Source organism: Ochotona princeps, chromosome 13 (genome assembly GCF_030435755.1).
Source record: "Ochotona princeps isolate mOchPri1 chromosome 13, mOchPri1.hap1, whole genome shotgun sequence".
Taxonomy (NCBI): Eukaryota; Metazoa; Chordata; class Mammalia; order Lagomorpha; family Ochotonidae; genus Ochotona; species Ochotona princeps.
Window position 1 is genome coordinate 45,316,938 of NC_080844.1, and position 19,643 is coordinate 45,336,580.

Sequence of the window (19,643 nt, forward strand, 5' to 3'; positions counted from 1 at the left end):
AGTAACAGATGACCGTGCCATCCACATGGGAGACCCAGATGGAGTTTCAGACCCCTGGCATTGGCTTGGCCCAGCTTCATCCACTGCAATCACTTGGGGTTAAACTAGCACATGGGATGATCTTCCTCTGTAACTCTGCTTTAAAATAAAAAAATTAATAAACCTATCAAGAAAATACTTTTGGGATCGGCATCCTGTCATAACAGGCTAAACCTCAGCCTATGACCCTGGCATCCCATAGGGGTGCCAGTTCAAGCTCTGGATGCTCTTCCAATTCAGCTCCTTGCTAATGGTCTGGGAAAGCAGCAGAGCATGTCCCAAAATCCTTGGGTCCCTACACCCATGTGGAGATCCAGAAGAATCTCCAAGATCCTGGCTTTGGATTGGCTCAGCTCCAGCCGTTGTGGCCTCTGGGGAGTGAACCATCAGATGGAAGATCTCTCTCTCTCACTGTCTGCATTGCATCCTGGAGTACTTGATTTCAACCCCAGATCCTTTACTTCCAGTTCCAGCTTCCTGCTGATGCCCACTCTGACAGGCAACACATGATAGTTCAAATATTTGGGTTCCTGCCACCCAGGCTGTTGATATTTGGGGTGTGAACAAGGGGATGGGAGATCTCTGTCTCTCTGCTTGTCATATAAGTTGGCAATAAAAATATTACCGAAAAATAAAGTTAGCTTATAAAAAGTAATACACAGGGCCCCGCGTGGTAGCCTAGCAGCTTAAGTCCTCGCCTTGAATGCGCCGGGATCCCATATGGGCACCAGTTCTAATCCTGGCAGCTCCACTTCCCATCCAGCTCCCTGCTTGTGGACTGGGAAAGCAGTCGAGGACAGCCCAAAGCCTTGGGACCCTGCACCTGCATAGGAGGAGATTCCTGGATCCCGGCTTCGGATTGGCACAGCACCAGTTGTTGTGGTCACTTGAATCATTGGACGGAAGATCTTCCTCTCTCTCTCTCTCTCCTTCTCTCTGTATATCTGACTTTCCAATAAAAACAAATAAATCTTTTTTTTTTTTTTTAAGTAATATGCAACCAACATCAACACAAAAATGAAAACTTTTTTCCTGGCCCCAAGATGTCAGTCACAAAACAAACATCAAAAACTACCAGAAAGGACAGCTCATATTTTGAGTCTCCAATCCCCTCCCTTAAAAAAAAAAAAATTTTTATTTTTATTTGAAACGCAGACTTAGAGTGAGCCTGGAACTTCTTCCGGCTCTCCCATGTGGGTGAAGAGGTCCAGAGACTTGAGCGGTCTTTCACTGCTTTCCCAGACACAACTGCAGGGAGCTGAGTTAGAACAGAAGCAGTCTGGATTAAAACACAGCTCCAACTCATCTCATATGGGATGTTGTCATCACAGGTGGAGACTCAACCTACTACACCACAGTGCAGGCCTCAAATCCCATTTCAAGAAAAGATTTATTTATTTTAAAGGCAGAGAACAGAGGGAGAAGGCAAGACAAAGAAAGAGACCTGGTTCACTCCACAAATGGCCACAATGCCCATGGCTGGGCCAGGCCAAAGCCAGGAACTTCATCTGGGTCTCCTCTGTGGGACGGCAGGGATCTAAGCCCTTGGGCCATCTTCCAGTGCTTTCCTAAGCACATCAGCAGGAGCTGGGTCAGAAGCGAAGCAGCCAGACTAAAACTGATGCTCCCCTGGGCTCCTGATGTCACAGGTGGCAGATCAGGCCACGCTAACAAAATGCTGATGCCAGGAATAATTTTAAATTACTAAATATTCATGGTATTTCCCTTCAATTTTTAAAATATTTTTTATTTGATATTTGTGTTGTTCTCCTCTTTACTCTTTTATAATATCATACGTTATCATGTTAATTTTCTGTATTTGATATTCTATAGTTATATAAGATGTTCAGGTGGTAAAGCTAAATGAATAGTGTACATGAGCTCTATTATTTCTGTGACTTTTTATAAATCTAAAATTATTTTGAAATAAAAAGTAAGACATTTCAAAAGTGTTACTAATGGGGGAAGCTGCACTGTTTTTTTTTTTTTAATATTTATTTATTTTTATTACAAAGTCAGATACACAGAGAGGAAGATCTTCCGTCCGATGATTCACTCCCCAAGTGGCCGTAATGGCCGGTGCTGCGCTGATCCGAAGCCGGGAACCAGGAACCTCTTCTGGGTCTCCCACACAGGTGCAGGGTCCCAAAGCACTGGGCCTTCCTTGACTGCTTTCCCAGGCCACAAGCAGGGAGCTGGATGGGAAGTGGAGCTGCCGGGATTAGAACTGGCGCCCATATGGGATCCCAGTGCGTTCAAGGTGAGGACTTCAGCCACTAGGCCACGCTGCCGGGCCCCTGTGCTGGTTCTACATGAAACTTCTCCACATGTTCCTCTCAGTTGTGCTGGAATCCTAAAGCTGCTCTAAAAACATCAAGACTCATTCTTGTTTAAAAAACTGATTGTTATCAGGCAGAGAACCTCTCAACCTGCTATTGAAATACATAATCATATCACAGCATGTAAATTCATGATAACAACCATGTACTTATTTCATACATATGCATGTATATAAATGAGGGTACTTTGAAAAGTTCATAGAAAAATAGAATTATGTGGAAAGTTGATAAGTGCATACTTCTATATGTTTACAGGTATATAAACAACTATAGTATGGAATAGCATTAGATGAATGTTATACTAAATGTGTGTAAGTATTTTTAAATCCATACCTTTTAAAAAATATACAATTTAGATAAACTTTCTGAAGTACTCTCACATAAATCACTCCTGAAAATTTAGGTGTAATCTTTTCATGGGATAATTATTCACTGTTGATTATTTTTTAAAGATTTATTTATTTTTATTACAAAGTCAGATACACAGAGAGGAGGAGAGATAGAGAGGAAGATCTTCCATCCAATGATTCACTCCCCAAGTGAGCGCAACGGCCGGTGCTGCACCGGTCCGAAGCCAGGAGCCAGGAACTTCCTTTCGGGTCTCCCATAAGGGTGCAGGGTCCCAAAGCATTGGTCCATCCTCGACTGCTTTCCCAGGCCACAAGCAGGGAACTGGATGGGAAGTGGAGCTGCCGGGATTAGAACCGGTGCCCATATGGGATCCCGGCGCATTCAAGGCGAGGACTTATAGCCACTAGGCCACACCGCCGGGCCCTATTGTTGATTACTGTAGTCACAACTTCAATTCAAACATGGAAACATATATAAACATGGGCCAACTCTTCCTCAGCCTGGTTGTTATCAGGACCCAGCAGGGCTCTTGACACTATTCCCATCACTTACCTCTGAGCTGCTGGAGCTCCACGGTCAGACTTTCAATGTTACTCTCATAGAACTCGAGATTCTCAAGGGTCTCGGCCCTCAACGACTCGTCTTGCTTTTCCTCCAGCATTAAAGTCAGCTCCTCTTGAGCTCGGCTGTACACGTCCAAGTCCCGCTCCACTTCCTGAATCCTCACCAAGACGAAGGGGTGTGGGGAGGTGTGGTTTGGGCTCCCCTGCATGTGTTCAGGGTGCTCCTCTTCTGGGGTGTCACATCTGGGATGGGGACCAGCTCCAAGCTTGGGGGACACTGTGCTCATCCTCTGCTGTGCTGAGGGAGGGAGGGGAGCTGGGCGGGAGGGGCGCATGGCCAAGGGAGGTGTAAGTGTCTGGCTCTGGTCAGTAAGCAGACGGGGAGAAGCAGGTGCAGGGACGCAGGGCCGGGGCGGGGGAGGCCTCAATGCCCTCCTCCTCTCTGGCAGCTCCTGTAGGGAGGCTGGCTTGGGACAACCCCGCACGATATCCTTCTCGGAGTTAAAGTCCATGATGGAAAAGTGGCGGAAGGCTCTATCTGGTCCGGTGCCAGGGCCTGCCAAGCTCTTCTCAAACTCTATTAGCTGCTGAGTCAACTTAGAATCCAGATCAAGGCTGCCCTCTGCCTGGGGAGTTGCTGGAACTTCCAGAGTGGGCCAGGCTTGCGGGCCAGGCTTGAGTTCTGGTTGCTCTGGTGCATAGCCCAAACCAGTGGCGTTTTCTTTGCACACCTGGTATTTCTTAGCACAGGGAGCTGGACCCTGTGGCTGGGGACTCCAGGAGTTAGGTCTGACTCCTCGGCAGGCTGGAAGGGATGAGCCCCTCTGAAGGGCAGGCAATGGCGCGGGCAGAGTTCTCGGCTGGGAACCAGTCCCTCTGGGAGGTAGGCTGGCGTAGTCTCTAGTCCTGGCTGCTGAAGGAAGGTCAGGGCACCTTGCTGAGCCCCGGGGTCCCCCTCCTGCAGTGGTGTAACACTGGGTTCTCTGCAACTTGGTGTGAAAAGGTGCCTGTGGCTGGGAGGAAAGGCCATTGACGACCCCTGTATGACCCGATGTGGAGGAGTCTCTGTCAGGAGGCTTTGCGGGTCCCCCCGGGCCTCTTGGGGGCCCTCCAGAGGCACCCTCACCATGCTGAGCATGCTGGTTGACGGCACACTCAGAGGTCAGGTGGTGGTGGGCTGAAGGGGATGTTTCAGAAACAACCTCACTGGCCCTCTGGGCTTCCTCCACGGCTAAGCCATTCTCTAAATCCTCCGAGGGGGGCTCGATGATCTCAGGATGGTCGCCTTCCTGCGGTGGGGTCTCCTCAACCCGCTGGTCAGGACACAACTTCACGAACCGGTAGGGAAAGATGCCCGTCCTGCCCCTCAGGGAGCCTTCCAGCCAGCCATCCTCCAAGGTCGCCAGAATCCGGATTTTATCCCCAACATCAAAATCCAACTCGTTGGGCTCCAGGGCCTGGAATCTGTAGAGGGCAATTCCATAGGCCCCTGGCTTCTCATCAGTGTCACCTAGCTCACTCTCTGCTTCTCCGACAGGCGTTTCCACATCACCATTCACAATGCAGTCATCCTGCTCTCCAGAACTTACCGACTCATCCACAGTCCGCAGGGGCCCCAAGAGCTCTACAAATCCTTCTGGGAAGATGCCTCTGCGACCCTCCAGCTCCCCTTCAAACCAACCTGGTTCTGGAACTCCGATAATAGTAATCACGTCCCCTTCCCTGAAGTCCAACTCCTCATCCAGCTGGGCAGACAGCCCCATCAGGGCCCGGGCTTGTCCCATGGAATAGTCAGGAATCTGAAGCAGGGCACTCTGGGAGTGCCACCGCTGACTCTGCGAGGACAGGTAGAGCTCCCGGACACACGAGGATGGGAAGAAGCCCCGGGCTCCCCAGCAGCTTCGACCCTGAAGCCAGCCTGCCGTGAGAGCGCCATCGAGAACCACCAGGTCACCTGGAGAAAGAGAAGCCAAGGTCACCCCAGCCAAGGTTTACTGTCACGAACAAGACAGCTTGTCACTGCAAACACCCATCAAACTCAAGGGAACAAGCCTAGGGTTGGAAGGGTCCATGTGACAATTTCCTGAATGTGGAGCATTCCAGTGGGCCTGTGGTCTCTGCCGAGCCATCCATGGAACCCAGGGGTGTGTTCCTGAGATCCGTTCTGAGATCAAAGCTACTTCCAGAGTTCAGACCTCACTATCAGGTCTTCACTGTGCTGACTCTTGCAACAATTGTGCAAAAGCCAACAATGGGTAAAACTGCTGGTAATATGTACCAAGGCACTGAAAGAGATCACACACATGGTTGCTGTCAGACCATTGTATTCCTCACTGCCAAGCATGCAAGGCTTGTTTGTTTTTTTTGTTTGTTTTGTTTTACTTGTTTTTTTGAGGTCAGTTTCCGTTAAGAATGTCTTTGGTGAGGCAACACAAAATATTTAATAAGCCTCAATCTTTGGGAATGTTTCTTTTTTAAGATCCTGTGTGATGATAGGGGAATTGCTTTCAAGTCCAATTCCTGGCTGTCTCCAAGAAAAGCTCTTGAGCGCTGGGATTACAAGCTTGAAGTGGTAGCGTTTCTTCACAGTACACATCATGTTATGTAAAAACAGTGATTGACAGATGATGATTATTCAAGGTTGGACACCTGGCAGATATTTTCTCTAAAAGCAAAGGAGGAAGTCTGTAATTTCAGGAAAACAAGCAACAATACATGTTGCCAATGATACAGTTCCAACTTCCAAACAAAAATTCAAATTTTGGAAACCTTGTGTCTCCTTGTGACCCTTTCTCATATGTTAATATTTTTCAGGGCCTGGCGACGTGGCCTAGCAGCTAAAGTCCTCGCCTTGAATGTGCCCCGGGATCCCATGTGGGCGCCGGTTCTAATCCTGGCAGATCCACTTCCCATCCAGCTCCCTGCTTGTGGCCTGGGAAAGCAGTCCAGGACGGCCCAGAGCATTGGGACTCTGCACCCAAATGGGAGACCCGGAAGAGGTTCCTGGTTCCCGGCTTTGGATCGGCGCAGCACCGTTGCGGTCACTTGGGGAGTGATTCATCGGACGGAAGATTTTCCTCTCTGTCTCTCCTCCTCTCTGTATATCTGACTTTGTAATAAAAATAAATAAATCTTTAAAAAAAAGATTTTTCAGTTGAGCTCACTAGAGATATTAATAAATGTCATTTTTTTGTATATCACATCTAAGTACTAACGAGACCTATTTTTTGGACGTTCTACAATGAAATGATCAACCTTTGGAAAAATGAAGTAATTCACTGAATCAGTTTTCTCCAAGTTATTGATGATATTACAAATCCAATTATGGCTAAAAGTTATTCCAGAAGCAAGATAGATGAATAGATTGTTATGTAGTAATACGAAAAGTTTACTGGCACAGTTTTGGATCCTACACTGCAATTAAGAAACTGCCACTTGGGGCCAGCACTGCAGTTCAGCAGGTTAAGCCATCACCTGCATTGCTGGCAAACCATATCCAAGTGCCATTTAATTAAGTCTCAGCTGCTTCCCTTGTGACTCGACTCCATGCTAACACATCTGGGAAAGCAGTGGATGATGGCTCAGATACCATGGTCTGTCACCATATGGGACACCCAGATGACATTGTTGGCTCCAGGCTTCATCCTGGCCCTGGACAGCTCCAGGCCACTGTGGCCATCGGGCAGCAAACCAGCGGATGCAAGATCTTTCTCTCTGTGTCTTCCTCTCCTGTCACTTTGACTTTCAAATATGTAAAACAAACCTTTAAAAAAAAAACTCACTCTTCGCATTTTGTTGTGGTATTAAAGAATACAGGCCACTACCTCATAGATTATTTTTTTTTTTTAAAGATTTACTTTATTTTCATTACAAAGTCAGATATACTGAGAGGAGGAGAGATAGAGAGGAAGTGGAGCTGCCGGGATTAGAACCAGCGGCCATATGGGATCAAGGTGAGGACCATAGCCACCAGGCCACGCCGCTAAGCCCTACCTCATAGATTATTAAAACTCTTCTTTCTGTCTCAGGCCTGGCGCGATAGCCTAGTGGTTAAAGCCCACACCTTGTGTGCCACGATCCCATATGGGTGCTGGTTCTAATCCTGGCAGCCCCGCTTCCCAACCAGCTACCTGCATGTGGCCTGGGAAAGCAGTAGAGGATGGCCCAACACCTTGGGACCCTGTACTTGTGTGGGAGACCCGCAAGAGGCTCCGGGCTCCTGATTTCAGATTGGCTCAGCTCCAGACACTGCAGCCACTTGGGGAGTGAACCATTGGACGAAAGATCTTCCTCTTTATCTCTTCTCCTCTCTGTATATCCGCCTTCTAAATGAAAATAAATAAAATCTAAAAAGAAAAAACCCCAAAAAACCCAAACTCTTCTGTCTCCTATTATGTGAGGCAGGATTTTTTTTTCATTACTTCAACAAAAAGCAGGAGATTGAATACAGAGGCAAGTATGGGAATCCAGGTGTCTTTTATTAAGCCAGCCAAACATTAAAAAGACTTTTTAAAAATGTAAAGCAATTGGAAAACTATTTGTAGATTACGTGATGGGTTTTAAAAGAACTGATATGTAATTTTTAAATTCCCAATATTAATAGCTAATATGATAAAACAACCATTATAGCCCAAATCAGAATTTCCCTTTGAGGTCTCAATAACTTTTTTTTAAATATTAATTTTTTTGTAAGAGTTACAGAGGGAAGGAGTGAGCCAGAGAGAGAGAGAAGTCTTCCATCCACTGATTTGCTTATCAAACAGCCTCAACAGTAGGGCTATTTTCCACTCATTGTTTCACTCCCTAAGTAGCTATACCAATCAGGGCTGGGCCAGGCTGAAACCAGGAGCCAGGAGCTTTCTCCAGGTGTCCCACACGGGGGCAGGGGCCCAATCACCTGGGCCATCCTAAACTGCTTTCCCAGGTACATTAGTAGGAACTTGCATCAGAAGTGGAGCAACTAGAACTTGAATCAGTGCCCGTGTATGATGCTGGCGCCACAGGCACTGACCATAATGTCTTTTTTTTTTTTTAAAGATTTATTTTATTTTTATTACAAAGTCAGATACACCGAGAGGAGGAGAGACAGAGAGGAAGTGGAGCTGCCGGGATTAGAACCAGCGGCCATATGGGATCAAGGCGAGGACCTTAGCCACTAGGCCACGCCGCCGAGCCCCTGACCCTAATGTCTTAATGTCAAAGGACACAAAAGGATTCTGAAGTCTGAGTCTAATAAATAAGGTTGCTATAGTTCTTGCTATTAGATGAGTTTATAAGTGATTAAGGACTGAGATTTAATACAGCTCTTTGAACTGGGTTCACCAAAGATCTAATTTCTCACACTAACTCTTATTTATCACTAACTCTGAACAGTGAAGAACGAAGTCTTCAGGAATCGGTTCTCGGTTGGAAGGGCACAGAATGGGCAATAAATTAGCTCTTCCTTCATTTTTTCTCAGGGGGCTTCTTGCACTACCCTATCCTGAAGAGACACTAGCAACTCTGAAAACGAAGTTCCTGGTGCCTGTGTGTCATAGTGAATTAAGCTGGCACCTGTGACATTGGCATCACATGAGCACCTATTCAAGTCCTGGCAGCTCTATTTGCAATTCAGATCACTGGCAAAACAGCAGAAAGATGGCCCATGTGCCTGGAAACCTGTATCCACAGAAGACCCAGAAGACCCAGACCCCATCCAGGTCCCCCACAGGGATGGCAGACGCCCCAGCTGTTCTGGGGGCATGAGCAGGAAGCTGTGCCGGATGAAAGCAGAACAGCCTAGACTGGAACTAGTGCTCTGTTATGAGATGCTAGCATCGCAAGAGATGGCTCAACCTGGTGTGTCTCAATACCAAGCCTCAATAATCTTCCTCTTATTGCCAGCATGGGGCCACACAGGGAACTGTGTGTTTGACAATCCAGACTTAAGGGCCTCTTGGTGCATAGGAAGTGTAAAGCTTGCCCTAACTGCCACACTGGGGGGCTGTGGAATGAACCCGTTTCCTTAAAGCTGGGGAATTAGGGTATTTTCTTTGTTTGCCTATATCTACACAAACTCATACAAAAAGGCTTGCTTTCCTTTCTATTTTCAGAGGGACAACTGTTTTTGATAAGCGCTATTACCTGGCAGACTGTCATTCTGTTGGTTATTTCCACATTATAGGTATATTTCCAAAAATCACAATTTAAGCCTTGAAAAGCACTTTTGGGACTATTTCCTTCAAAGCCTTGCTTTATAATTTCTGACTATTACTGAGTTTTCCTCCTGTGAGTCTCTTGTTCCCACTGGAGAGAGGCCTGCGCTGCTTCCCTGGGATCCTGCTTGGGCCCTTGGGGACAGAGCTGACCTAGCGGTCGCCTGCAAAATTCTAAAACAGAGCAAGCAGCTCCTGGAACAGTAGGGCTGTATCTGAGAACAGAACATGAGGAGGTGTGGTGACCCTTAGGGGTCCCCAGGCTCATGTCCAGTTGACCCTGGTCATGCTGCTCATTTCCTCTGGTGGGATAGGTTCTATTAGAACAGGAACTGCATTAGGAATAAAATCCCAAAATGGATACAGTCTGATGTCAACTGACTCCAGTGTTGGGTTTCCCACTGACTCTTTTTGCGCCTCTCTCTGAAGCCAGACAATGATTTTATTTAGGTTTCCACACGAGCCCTAGCAGAACTTTAATCCTGAGATCTCACGTGTATGGCACTGACAATTTAACAGAATACGCCCTGATTGATAAATGCCATTTAAAACTGGCTAATAAATCAACTTACCAATTTATTTTTATTGGCCTTTTGTTTCTTTTTATTTAAGGTTTTTTAAAAATTCATTTGAAACTCAGAGAGAAAGAGAAAGAGAGAGAGAGAGAGAGAGAGAGAGAGAGAGGGAGAGAGAGAGAGGGAGAGAAGAGGTTCAGAAAGAGATCTTCAAAGCACGGTTCATTCCTCTCATGGCTGTAACAAGCTGGGGCTGGACCGGGCTGAAGCCAGGAGCCAAGAGTCTCTTCCTGGTTTCCCATGTGGGAGCAGGGGCCTAAGTACATAGGTCATCCTGCTTTCCTAGGCACATTAGCAGGGAGCTAGATCGGAAGAGGAGCAGTCAGGGTTTGAACTGGTTCCCAAATGGGATTCTCGCAATGCAGGCAACAGCTTTACCCTGTTATATCACAGCACAGGCCTTTGGTTTCAGAGTAGGGGCTTGTGGCTTAGATTCGGCAGGTCTATCCAAGGCATAAGGTCATACCCAAGGCATGAGACAATGACTGTGAGCCTAAAAAACCTGTAATTTTGTCTCTTGTTTCTGTCCTTTTCTTGTCATAGTCTCTTGTTTTTGTTAGTTTCGCCCCTCTGTTGCTTTTATTTTTATCAGTGCCCTGGCCCTCTCTAGGGATTCTTCTGGAGTCTATTTCCTGAGTTTAAATGCAACGAAAGGTCCAAAACAATGGGGTGGCTTTAGGAAAAGGAGGAAGGGTGACACCTACTGGAAGAACCACAGGCATGCACCTGTACACGTGCACACACACACTTCTCAGAGCTCTTAGGAAACAAGGTGCTCAGAGCATATCAAGGAACTCCAGGAGGCTGGCACAGTGGTGTAGTCTGATAATCCTCTTGCAGTACTGCCATCCTATCTGGGTACCAGTTTGTATCCTGGCTGTTCCAGTTCTGATTCAGCTCCCTGCAATGGCTTGGAAAAGCAGCAGAGGATAGGTCAAGTCCTTGGGACCTGCACCCACATGGAAGACCTGGAAGAAGCTCCCAGCTCCCAGCTGCAGATCAGCTCACCTCTGGCCATTGTGGTCATTTGGGGAGTGAACCAGTAGATGAAAGACCTCTCGCTTGCTCTCTCTTTCTCTGTAAAATATGCCTTTCAAATAAAAATAATTGAATAATTGAAAGGAACTCCACAATACTGGATAACACTAGTAAAAATAACATTTACCAAGTGCTAACCTTTGCCAGATGGTTTACAAGTTTAACCTCAGTTAAATGCCACAGCTACCTTGAAATATGTAGTATTACACCCTTTTATAGACATGAACATGAGGCCAAAAGATTTAAGTAACTAGGCCAACATCATGTTGGTATTGTATTTCAATCCAGGGTTGTCAAGATTCTTTTCCCCTAAGCCATCCTGCCTGCTCTTAATACAGAGGAACTTCAAAAAGCTTACAGGAAAATGCAGCAAACTAAAGACAGAATCACTTGGTGTAAAAATTTTTGAGATCCATGCAGGAAAAGTTTTCAGAAAGTTCATGAAATCTGTATATTATTTAAAAAAAAATATGGTGATGGGGCGCGACACAGTGGCCAAGCAGCTCAAGTCCTCGCCTTGAACACACCAGGATCCCATATGGGCACCGGTTCTAATTCCAGCAGCTCCACTTCCCATCCAGCTCCCTGCTTGTGGCCTGGGAAGGCAGTCGAGGACGGCCCAAAGCCTTGGGATCTTGCACTCACATGGGAGACCTGGAAGAATTTTTTGGCTCCTGGCTACGAATCGGCACAGTACCGGCTGTTGCGGTCACTTGGGGAGTGAATCATCGGATAAAGATCTTCCTCTCTGTCTCTCCTCCTCTCTGTATATTTGCCTTTCCAATAAAAATAAATAAATCTTCACAAAATTAAAAAAAAATTTTGAATGGTGGTGGGCGTTAAGACCCTGGTTAGCGGTCTGCATCCCATCCCAGTACCCAGATTCAGATCCCAGCTTCAGCCCTCAATTTCTGTTTCCAGGAAATGCAGCCTCAGGGAAGCAGCAGGCTATGGCGTAAGTGGCTGGTTCCCTGCCTCCCATGTGGGAAACCCTGATGGAGTTCCTGCTTCCTGGCTTTGGTCTGGCCCAGCCCGCCCCACCTATGGAGGGTATCTGTGGTGTGAGCTAACGGACAGGAACGTGTACTCGCTCTCTCTCAAATAAGAAAAAGAGAAAGAGAGGAAGAAAAAATGGTGGGGGAAGAGGGAGAGAGAAAGAGAAAGTGTGTATGCACAGATTTCCAAAATGTAGCTTTTAACTCCATTTTCACAAACTTTCTAAAGTATCCCCATAATACATATTTATGTATACCAATTACATACATATATCTATGTGTAATTCTTCTTATGAATATTAATCATACTTCTTAAACAAGTAATAACTGATTAAAAAGGCAGTCTGGTTGCACAGAACAGATCTCAGACATTACCCCATATACACTGGTGGTTTCCAAATTCCTTTGTGACACATTTTATCACCAGAGTTTGGTTTACACAGAAGAGGAAAAGCTACACCAAGGAGTACTAAGCAAAGATAAAACAAACGGCGGACATTGGGATTAACAGTGCCAGAGAAGAGGAAGGAGGGAATGTATAGTGCTCAGGGCTGCCATGCTGAGCTTATGGAAAAAAACAAGTTTAGCACAAGTGTAATCAACTCTATGTAGTTTAAGACAGCATTTTCGTTTTGCTTCCAAAGAAGAAAATTAATTCCTGCTGATGTGGCCAGTCATGTATTAGAAAGCAAGAAGAATGAGACTTACGGCTGTGTCTCAAGCTAAGCTTTCGGGGAGGGCTGGGGAATGAACTGTGTGAGAGCAAACCTGATTTGCCTACCCTCAAAGGTCGGTGTTTCCAGCTCAGATGACACGCAGAGCTAAAGACACATGACGAAAGGGCTCACGGGCAGTCAGAGCATCACTGGTACGGCAGGACAAACCACCAGCAGGAGCCTGCTCAGCAGCCTCCCCTTCCTCACCTACCCGCCGCTGCACGTGACCTTTCTTCAGCTCCATTTCTAAGCTTATCAGACTTAACTGGTTAACCAGTCACCAAGATAACATCTAGGGATTCCAGCATTCGGCCTGACTGCAAGTCCATCCTGGTACAGGTGACTCAAGGCTGAGGCCAATGCCAGATCCTTCCTGAGGATTTCTCAATGGATTTGAACCTCAAAGAAAGTTTAGAGCATATTACATTAGACCGGTCTTCCTAGGTAGGCATTTTACAAAAAAAAAAAAAAGTCTGTATTGTTAGTATGGAAGACATAGTTATACACACGTAATTTTTTTACAGAAAAATCTGTATTGTTAGTATGGAAGACATGGTTATACAACACATAATTATCAAACAGAAAAGCTAATTCCAGAAGCCACATCCTCAAATCTGCATTAGGTTGCTTATTCCCACACAGTGCATTCTTTTGCCCACTATATATTCAAGGAATTGGGAGTAGAAAAGCAAAACTTGATGCTGTCCGCACACTCTGCACAGCCCTGACAGGCATCCCTGGCCCCTGCCCCTTCTCCATGTTATCTTGGAGCTGCCTCAGGTGGACTCCAGACCTTGGCTGGGTGAGCAAAGGTCAGACAGAGCCCAGCTCTAATCTCGGCAGCTGCCTCTATCAGCCTTCCCATCACTATTTCGCAAGGGAGTATACAGAACACAGTATATCCAACCATCTTAAGAAGTGTACTTGAGGGACGAGCTTCTTGGCACAGCTGGTAAAACCACCACCTGCAATGCTGGCATCCCATATGGGCACCAGTTCAAATCCTAGCTGTTCCTCTTCTGATCCAGCTCCCTGCTAATGTGCCTAGAAAAATAAAAGAGGATTGTCCAGTGCTTTATCCCTGTACTCATGTGGGAGATCCAGTAGAAGTTTCTGGCTCCTGGCTTTGGCCTGGCACAGCCCAGCTGATGCAGCCATTAGAGCAATAAAACAGTAAATGGAAGATCCTCTTACCAATCCTTCCCTCTCCGCAAATTTGCCTTTAAAATTCATAAATCTTTAAAAAAAAACCCACTTAATTAAAAAAGAATAATAAGGGCCAAGCACAGAGGCTCAACTGGCTGATCCTCTACCCTCAGGCACTGGCTTTCCATGTGGACCCAGTGCATGTGTTGGCGGCTCTCCTTCCCACCCAGCTCCCTGCTTGTGGTTTGTGAGAACGACAAAGGATAACTCGGGTCCTAGGGACCCGGCATCTGTGTGGGAGATCCTGAGGGGGCGCCAGGTTTCTAGCTTCAGATCAGTTCAGCTCTGGCATTTGGGGAGTGAACCAGTGGATAGAAAATCTTTCTCTGACTCTTTTCTCTATGGATCTGCCTTTCCACTAAAAATAAAGTGAACCTTTAAAAATAAATAAATAAGAAGTTCCTATGGAGTCAGCATTGTGGTGCAGTGGATTAAGCTGCCCCTTGAGATGCTGGCATTCCGTAACTGAGCACTGGTTGAAGTGCTGGTTACGTCATTTTCCTTTGAATGTGCCTGGGAAGGGAATGTGTTCAAGTACTTAAAAGACCCAGATGGAGTTCCTGGCTCCCTGTTCTAGGATGTCCTGGCCCTAGCTGTTGTAGTCATTGGAGAGTGAACAAGTGAACAGAACCTCACTCTCTCTGTGCTGTGTCACTGTGCCTTTCACAATATTTTTGGGGGGTATGCGCTAGCGTAGCAGCTAAATCCTTGCCTTGCATGCGGCAGGATCCCATATGGGTGCCGATTCTTTTTTTTTTTTAAGATTTATTTATTTTTATTGGAAAGGCAGATATACAGAGAGGAGGAGAGACAGAGAGGAAGATCTTCCATCCGATGATTCACTCCCCAAGTGGCCACAATGGCTGGAGCTGAGCCAATCTGAAGCCAGGAGGCAGGAGCTCTTCTGGATCTCCGACACAGGGGCAGAGTCCCAAGGCTTTGGGCTGTCCTCAACTGCTTTCCCAGGCCACAAGCAGGGAGCTAGATGGGAAGTGAGGCTGCCAGGATCAGAACCAGCGCCCATATGGGATCCTGGCTTGTTCAAGGCGAGGACTTTAGCCATTACACTATCATGCTGGCCCTGGGTGCAGCTCTTCAGGCCTCCTCTGCTCTCTCCCAAAGCTGTGCTGAAGAGCAAATGAGACTGTATCTGCCAGAAAATACTTGGACATTGTGAATCGCTACTAAAATCTAAGTCATCATTGGGGCCAGCACCATCCTTGTGTGCCTGGGCACTGCCTAGAGGTTAGTCCACTCATAATACTTTAAAAAGGTCTAGGTCCACATGAGCAGACTCCCCTGACCGCATTTCGAAACGGCCCGCCTTTGGAGGATGAGCTTACCTCGGTGGAGGGGGAGGCTGTTCAGCTCTTGGGAGGTAAATTCACTGATGCACACGAGCAGTCTCTCTCCCTCCTTGAGACTGGGAATGGTTACAATCTCCACAAAACTGCTAGGGAACTGTCCTGAAAATAAAACAAACACATTGAGCTTGAATTTCCTCTTAATATTGAGATTTATCTTTTCTGGTTATAAGCATGGACAAAAACTTTTTTTGAGTCCATTCATGGACTCTGAATTGAAAATATACTCAGTATTGATAACTGGAGACTGTACTTTCAAAATGGTGTACAGCCCAAAGCAAGATGTAGGCAGAACCCAGAAGATGCACTTTGAGTCAGTAAGCATTCACGGGGGAGGTGACGGGGACAGCATCATGGTATAGTGGATTGAGCAACTACCTACCTGTGACGCCAGCATCCTATATGGGTGCTGCTTCATGTCTTGCCTGCTGCACTTTTGATCCAGCTGCTTGCTAATGCGCTTGGAAAGCAATGGAGGACAGTCCAAGGCCTTGGGTCCCTGCACTCACTTGGGAGACCTGGAAAAAGCTCCTGGCTACTGGCTTTGGTCCAATACTGGCCATTCACCACTGCAGTCATTTGGGGGGTGAATCAGCACATGGAAGAACTCTCTTTCTCTTTCTCCCTTTCTCTGTGTAACTATGACTTTCAGATAAATAAAATGAGCCTTAAAAAAAAACCACTTAATTGGGTGCCATCCCTGTGCGAGTTGCACAGCAGAGAGAAACACAAATAAACAGCATTGGTCTTCAGAGATCTGAAAATCTGATTCACATACAAAGTCTGATTCAGGCGTAAGTAACCAATCTTGAGATCCAGTGTCTCAGCACAGGAACACAACTTGCTACAGAAGATTGCAGAAGGCAGATAATAGGTCAGGAGGAACAAAAAATTACATGAAAAAGTCAGCATTTGAGTCTGAAGATGGGTAGGGGTTTCATGGGCAGTGGTAGAAAGACAGGGACAGCTGGAGAGGATAAGAAAGCCTGACTGGGTCTCCCTTTGGAACCACTTTGCATCTGTCCACTCACCTCCAGATCTGCTCCCTTACTCCGAGCCACATCACCTCTCACCTGGAGGGCTGCGCCAACCTCCAGGCCTGCTCCCTGCCTTCACCTCCACCTCCCACTAATAGATATTTTAATGAGTGAAAAGCAATGGTGCGAGGATGTGGGTAGGCAGGGAGCACTCAAGGGTTGTGAACTGTGGCTCCAGGAAGGAGTGAGAAAAAATGACTCATGTGGCTTTAAGAGTGAAAGGAAGGAAAGCAACAGTCAGAGGACTCAAGATGGACAGCACTTCCAGCTCACAAACCAGAACGAAGCCTTGCCATGAAAGGTAATGGGTGAAAAACAGAGGTCCTGAAAAAAACTCCTATTTATAAAAAATTTTTTAAATATTTATTTATTTTTATTGGAAAGGCAGATATACAGAGAGAAGGAGATACAGAGAGGAAGATCTTCTATCCACTGGTTCACTCGCCAAGCAGTGGCAGTGGCCAGAGTTGAGCCAATCCGAAGCCAGGAGCTAGGAGTTTCTTCCATGTCTCCCACGTGGCTTTGGGCCATCCTCGACTGCCTTCCTAGGTTACAAGCAGGGAGCTGGATGGGAAGTGGAACAGCTGGGACATGAGCCAGTGACCATATGGGCTCCCAGCAGATGCAAGGTGAGGATTTAGCCACTAGACTATCGTGCTGGACCCCTTAATACCAATTTTCTATATTATTTTTTTTCTATTTTTATTTTTAATACTAAGGAGGGAAGATAGGTGGTCTGCTGTGTGCATCAGGAATTATGGACCTCTCACCTGTGACATCTTCTTTCTTTCCTAGAAGCCAAAATTCATCCACCACTGCCAGCACCTCGATGACATCGCCCACAAACAGTGGCAGCTCTTCTGACACACTGGGGCAGAAGTCAAAGATGGCGCGAACCACTGAGCCCGTCTCCATGTCTTCTAACCTGAAACAACAATACAAAAGAAATAAAAGGTTTCAGTATTTAAGATTTTGACATACAGATCTATTTCTTCAAAAAAATTTTTTTTTCATTTTTTTAATTTACTTGAAAGACAGAGAGAAAGAGAGAGGAGGGAGGAGGTGGGAAGGACAGGAGGAAAGAGCGGAGGGAGAAATGAGATCTCCCAACCTTGGTTCATTTCCCAAACACTCTCAACAGTCAGGCTGGTCCAGGTGAAAAGCAAGAATCCAGAAGTAAATCTGGGTTTAACTGCCAGTGGTTGGCACAGACTCAGACACTTGGCTCCTCATGACTGCTGCCTCCCTGCGTGAGCAACAACAGGGAGCTGGCATCAGGAGGGGAGCCAGGATTTGAACCCAGGCACTTCCTGGGAGGAGGACATCCCAAGAAGCGTCATAATCACTGTATCAAACACCTGCACCCACAAGAATGCTAAAGTTTATGATATAGTTACTTATAATGAACTCAAAGCTAAGGAAGCAAGTCTGTATTGTACTTTTCCAAAACCATAGTGCTTTCACATTTATTTTTAAACATTTATTTATTTTTATTACAAAGTCAGATACACAGAGAGAAGGAGAGACAGAGAGGAAGATCTTCCGTCCGATGATTCACTCCCCAAGTGACTACAACGGCCGGTGCTGCGCCAATCCGAAGCCAGGAACCAGGAACCTCTTCCGGGTCTCCCACACGGGTGCAGGGTCCCAAGGCTTTGGGCCATTCTTGACTGCTTTCCCAGGCCACAAGCAGGTTGCTGGATGGGAAGTGGAGCTACCGGGATTAGAACCGGCACCCATATGGGATCCCAGGGCTTTCAAGGCGAGGACTTTAGCCATTAGGCCATGTCGCCAGGCCCACATTTATCTATTTTAAAATAGCAATTTCCTCACATATTTTTTTAAAGACTTATTCATTTTATTACAGCCAGATATACATAGAGGAGGAGAGACAGAGAGGAAGATCTTCCGTCCAATGATTCACTCCCCAAGTGAGCCACAACGGGCCGGTGCACGCCGATCCGAAGCCGGGAACCTGGAACCTCTTCCGGGTCTCCCACGCGGGTGCGGGGTCCCAAAGCCTTGGGTCGTCTTCGACTGCTTTCCCAGGCCACAAGCAGGGAGCTGGATGGGAAGTGGAGCTGCCGGGATTAGAACTGGCGACCATATGGGATCCCAGGGCTTTCAAGACGAGGACTTTAGCCGCTAGGCCACGCCACCAGGCCCTCCTCACATATTTTAAATTTTATTTTCAAAGTAATCCTGGAATTGAAAGTCAAAAGTGACCTGTCTCTCTCAGGAACAAAAACAGATTCTAGTCACAATGTGAGTTTTCTGGAGTGTCTCAAGAAAGCAGTGAGAAAACTGACATTTTTAAGTCACCAGGTAACACGGTAATTTAAACATACAGCATTTAAAAGGCAAGGATTTTAAACATGCATTTCATTTATTTCTTATAACCATCTTAAAGATTTGGATACTAAGCCCAGCAAGGTTGGAAACTCCATTTGTCCAAGACCACAGAGCTCATGGCAGCAGGCCGACGCACGTGGAGGGCCTTCTTGCTCCTATGTGCTGTGTCCGCACAGAGCTGCCCCGGGGCCTGGGGAACAGGTACCAAAGCACAGATGGGAAGAGAAGCTCACACCTACAGTTCAGCAGTGACAATCCATCCATGAGGGAGACGAAGACCGAGTTCTGGGGTCCTAGCTTTGCCATAGCCCCGCCCTGGCTACTATGATTATTCAGGGAGTGGATGCAAGACTTCCCTTTCCTTTTCAAATAAAAATGAGTATGAACACATACAGTTTTCAAAAGAAGTTTATTTGGGTGCACTTTTGAAATTCATGCCTCATCTTTGTGCACCCGTTGGATGTCCCTGTAGGCGTGTGAGTGCTAGAGGACAGGAGAGCATGGGTGACTACATGTTCACCTGTATGCAATAAGCCCCCATACGCGCTACAAGCAGCAGCCAGAGAGCCCAAGGCCTGGGGTCTGTTTTCTTTTATTCACCTGAAATACTCATTTGGCATTGGTAGAGATGAGAATTCCAATCTCCAACTCACACACAATTATAACTAAAGCAAAAAACACTAAATGCCTAATTACAAAAAGATTGTAGCACCAAGCTAGTATCTTAGAAAACACTGAAGTAAATGAACTTATTAGGTATACCGCAAACAGTTCTGTATTTTCTGAAAAATGCTTATTTATTTCATCTACTTGAAAAGCAGAGAGGACGGCAGAGGGAGACAGAGGAAGAAGGAAAGATCTTGTATTTGCTGTT

The 19,643-nt window shown here is 46.4% G+C and overlaps 1 protein-coding gene across 1 annotated transcript in view; it reads right to left on the minus strand.

Moving 5' to 3' along the window:
- Window positions 1-19,643, minus strand: part of DNMBP (dynamin binding protein) — a 102,501-nt gene that overhangs the window by 50,490 nt on the left and 32,368 nt on the right. Inside the window, exons 2-4 of the mRNA XM_058671219.1 lie at window positions 17,188-17,342; window positions 15,360-15,482; window positions 3,282-5,246 (exon numbers count right to left, since the gene is read on the minus strand). Coding sequence (XP_058527202.1) covers window positions 3,282-5,246; window positions 15,360-15,482; window positions 17,188-17,332 — 2,233 coding nt within the window. The 5' untranslated portion in view covers window positions 17,333-17,342. The remainder of the gene's footprint in view (window positions 1-3,281; window positions 5,247-15,359; window positions 15,483-17,187; window positions 17,343-19,643) is intronic.